This window comes from Zophobas morio, unplaced genomic scaffold, assembly GCF_036711695.1.
Source record: "Zophobas morio isolate AGI-343-1 ecotype UQ-CSIRO unplaced genomic scaffold, CSIRO_AGI_Zmor_V1 ptg000673l, whole genome shotgun sequence".
Taxonomy (NCBI): domain Eukaryota; kingdom Metazoa; phylum Arthropoda; class Insecta; order Coleoptera; family Tenebrionidae; genus Zophobas; species Zophobas morio.
This window is the reverse complement of record NW_026972776.1, coordinates 49970-53703: the sequence shown is the minus strand read 5'-3', so window position 1 is coordinate 53703 and position 3734 is coordinate 49970. Positions and strand designations below refer to the sequence as shown.

At 36.7% G+C, this 3734-nt stretch overlaps 1 protein-coding gene across 1 annotated transcript; it reads right to left on the bottom strand.

Annotated features, from left to right (window-relative positions):
• Positions 1-213: 213 nt before the first annotated feature.
• LOC135121708 (small ribosomal subunit protein eS1-like) lies at positions 214-1349 on the bottom strand. The gene is made up of 4 exons (XM_064045991.1): positions 1270-1349; positions 975-1078; positions 341-919; positions 214-291 (listed from the first exon to the last, which is right to left on the bottom strand). Exons 1-4 carry the CDS (start codon positions 1320-1322, stop codon positions 254-256), a joined length of 774 nt encoding a protein of 257 aa, XP_063902061.1. The 5' UTR covers positions 1323-1349; the 3' UTR covers positions 214-253.
• Positions 1350-3734: the final 2385 nt, after the last annotated feature.

Genomic DNA, 3734 nt, shown 5'->3' with positions numbered 1-3734 from the left:
CTTATAATATAAAATTAAAGAGTACAACAGTAACATAACCCTTTATGTTTACACATAGGGACGTAAATCATACACATTTCTTCCAAAATTAGTCAAAATGTATGGGACAAGACGTTTAAAATCTACCTTAATAATAACCTGCTATTAAAAGAATGTCGACTAAAACAAAATTGAAAAAAAGAAGCTCAATAAAAAAATTGAAGACTTTGCATATAACACTTATATATCAGTTTATTGGAAATGAAAAATGAAGTTATATGGAATCACTGGGCACAGGTTCAATAAACTTACCTACAAATTATTATAACTAAATAATCAGAAAAAATAAATAAATTGTAACCTGGACGTGAAACCTTCTTACCCTTTAAAATAGATGTAGTTTCTCCGTGCAAATCAAAAAATCTCCCCGCATCATATTTTGGTTTCTTTAAAACTTTAACTTTTCTTATATAAACGTCTTTTAGAGGATAAATCCCTTGCGCCAGCTTGGTTATATCGCCACAAATATCACCAGTAATTAACTTATTCCATAGTTCCTTAAAATCGGTGATAGTAGCCTCTTTAGCCATTTGCTCCATCATAATCTTCCGAATAGCCCGAACTTGAGAGGTTTGAGCGTAAGAAGTCTTTTTTTGCTGATCCTTAGCCTTCTTGGTGAACCCAATGCAAAACATCCTCAGATAATAGTTGTCGGTAGTCTTTACATCAACGTGGGCTTCTATCAAAGTCTGCCACTTTTTAACGAGTGAGCGAAGCTTGTCAGTAGTTAAGTTCATTCCATGATAGTTAAGAAGACAAGTACTTCCTTGAACTTCCTCGCAGATCAGCTTAATTTTTCTGTAAGATAAGTCCTCATTATTCTGTAAGTCTGCAAGACAAACTTCGTAAACACGTCCTTTAAGATCATCCGAGGCAATGCCTTCCAATAAGTATATTATATTAAAAAAAAAAAAAAAAAACAATAAACAGAATACGTTTTCCTTGAGATTTTGTTACAAGTGTTTTACCCACAAATCTGTTAGAAAAAAGAGTGGGCGCCTTGATATTATACCACTCTTTGTGGAGAAACGGATCGAACCTAGATATGTGTAAAATTTTACTCATTATTATAAAGATTGTAAAAAAGCTATACAAATTTAAGAGGTAAAGTAAAAAAAAAGATCAAAAATCTTAGAATTTGAGGAGTTAATACAATTCTGAATAAAGTAAAATTAAAAATAGTGTAGATAATAGGGGAAATAAGGTAAAAAAGTTAAATAATCGCATTACGTCTTTTTTCCTTTTCCCTTTTTCCCTAACTTTTTATTTTTACCAACGACCATAACGCAGAAGGAGAAGAAAAGACTTAAAGCAGCTCAAACCTTAAAACTCTTTTTTGAAGCATACCCTTATACCTAATGAAACACACATGTTAAGTACTAAACCCCCATGTTGCTTAATTCTCATATTAGTGCCCCTCTAAACTAACTTTTCAAAGAGGGAGTTAATATAATATAAGCCTTTTGTGTGAATAACATCCATAACTGTTGTCCATATGGAGCTTATATGTGAGAAACAAAAACTTAGATAAGATAAGGAAAAAAATTTAAATTACAAAATAAAGGGAATTTTTTTTTTAAATGTATTCACGAGGGCAAAATGTTCTTTTTTTATTTTAGGGTTTTCTAGTGGTAGGAGTAGTGCCCTCAGGAGATTTTTACTTATAATATAAACTTTTACCTTTCTTGAATTTAAAATCATATAGCCTAAACATCTTCTATACCATATTAAATTATTTTTTATTATTATAAATCAGTTTTCCTGACTTAAGACCTGTAACAGCCAGCAGATTAGGTACGTAAAGCCAATCATGCCGTGTCTACTTTAGGTTATGGGAGCTATTCTCTTTTTTGGGTTTCCAATGGCTGCATATGTAACCTGTTAAAATTAACATTTGAGAAAACTGTCGACTAAGTTTAAAATATAGGTTTGCTGCCTCTACAACATGCTAAAGTCATACTCGCCTCTGCGATCGCTGACAGTAGGAATTTCTCCTCTCGCCTCCACTATTCGGGACCCCATGTGGGCAACGTGCCCTTGCCAGTCAAACCTTAAATGCCTGTCGCCATATACGCTGATGCTACAACGAGTTACTCGTCGTCGAAGTCGCCAGAGCTACCGTGCTAAAATTCTGCTGCGCTATCCTGACTCCTTAACAACGGCTGCCGTATATGGTAAGTTGCTATAAATTTGACGGAGGGGGGGGAGACCCGTGCCATGGTTGGCACCCTTTACCTTCTGTATCAACGAATAGAAAACCGCTACCACGCCACCTCCACCACTTATTCACGGTGTAATAGTGGTTGAAAGCGAAGAGGATAAGTCGACGCTCTCTGCCGGCCACCTACAGCTCGATGCGTACCTCTAACTTGAGCTACCTATTTGGGGTGAAGGCGAGACCGCAAAACCCTTCAATCGTTGGCGACGGACTTTTCAAATCGAGCACAGCTGATGAAATCTACCTGCACTTACGCATCAGAAAGCAATTGACCTCGATGGCATAACTTATGAAATTTGAGAAAGTGCCGTCTATCACGATCATTCACCTTTTCTGTTTTGCAATTTCTGCAATGTGGCGACAGTGGTGCTACTACCCAAGACTAAATAAAAACACATACAAGTAAATAAAATTACCACACAGAAATAATAATCTAAAGGTAAATCATTTATTAACATAATAAACTTAACAAACTCAACCATTTTGGAAGGGGTTATGTTAATAAATTATTATTAAGACAAAATGGTAACTGTCAACTTTAACATATCTTTTAAAAGGAACCGAATTAAATGTTTACTCAAAGAATTTTGAATTTAATCTTAACAAACTTAAAAAAATAAAAAATGCTTTTTTAACCTATTGTAAGGGTATATATAAATGGCTTGATTACCTATAATAAAATAATTTCCGTTCCACTTGTTCTCACCCTCCCCGTCGTTGGAATTATAAAACTCTGCATGCTTACTAGGTCCTCGCAACTATCGTCCCATTAGCCTAAGTTCAGCAGTGGGCAAAACTGTGTAGGATGTTTTACTCTGCCGATCGAAAGGGTTTGTAGAAACAAGCGAAGCGCTTCCGAAATGTCAATCTGGATTTTGAAAAAGGAATTCGACGACACAAAAATTTTGACTTTGTTGATTAGACAACTTGAATCTCAACTTTGGAAAAGCCTTTGACCGCGTATAGCACAGCTTCCTATAAAACTACACGCAGGGTACTCTGAAAGCTTTTATCCTCGTTTCCATGTGAGCGCACCCTTCCGTTAAGAGTTGACTTCCTACTAATATCTAATGTTCTGTAAGTCTCTTTGCCCTCCCCCCTGTCCCTCGCACTCCACATGCAAAAAATTCCTTCCCCTGAACCCCCACACCTACGACGCACTTTACGCGTCCTCAAAGAGTCCCTCTTTGTTACGGCAACACACCTATAACGTTATTTGGAAACACTTGCCAACTGATGTCGGCAGTGGGAAGAAACCTTTATTGTAGAGGAAAACTTAGCAATTCTCATTTTAAGATGCACTGCGCTTCCCTCGAGAGTATGAAGAGCCTATGAGGTTCTCAGGCCAAATAACGCGACTAACTTGGCGGCAACGCAGCTAAGATCAAAGCTGCAAACCACGCAATCTACCCGCTGCTGTATGCAAAAAGAATAATGTATCTGCGCAATAAACTTCGCCTCGTAAAGTGTGCATGCG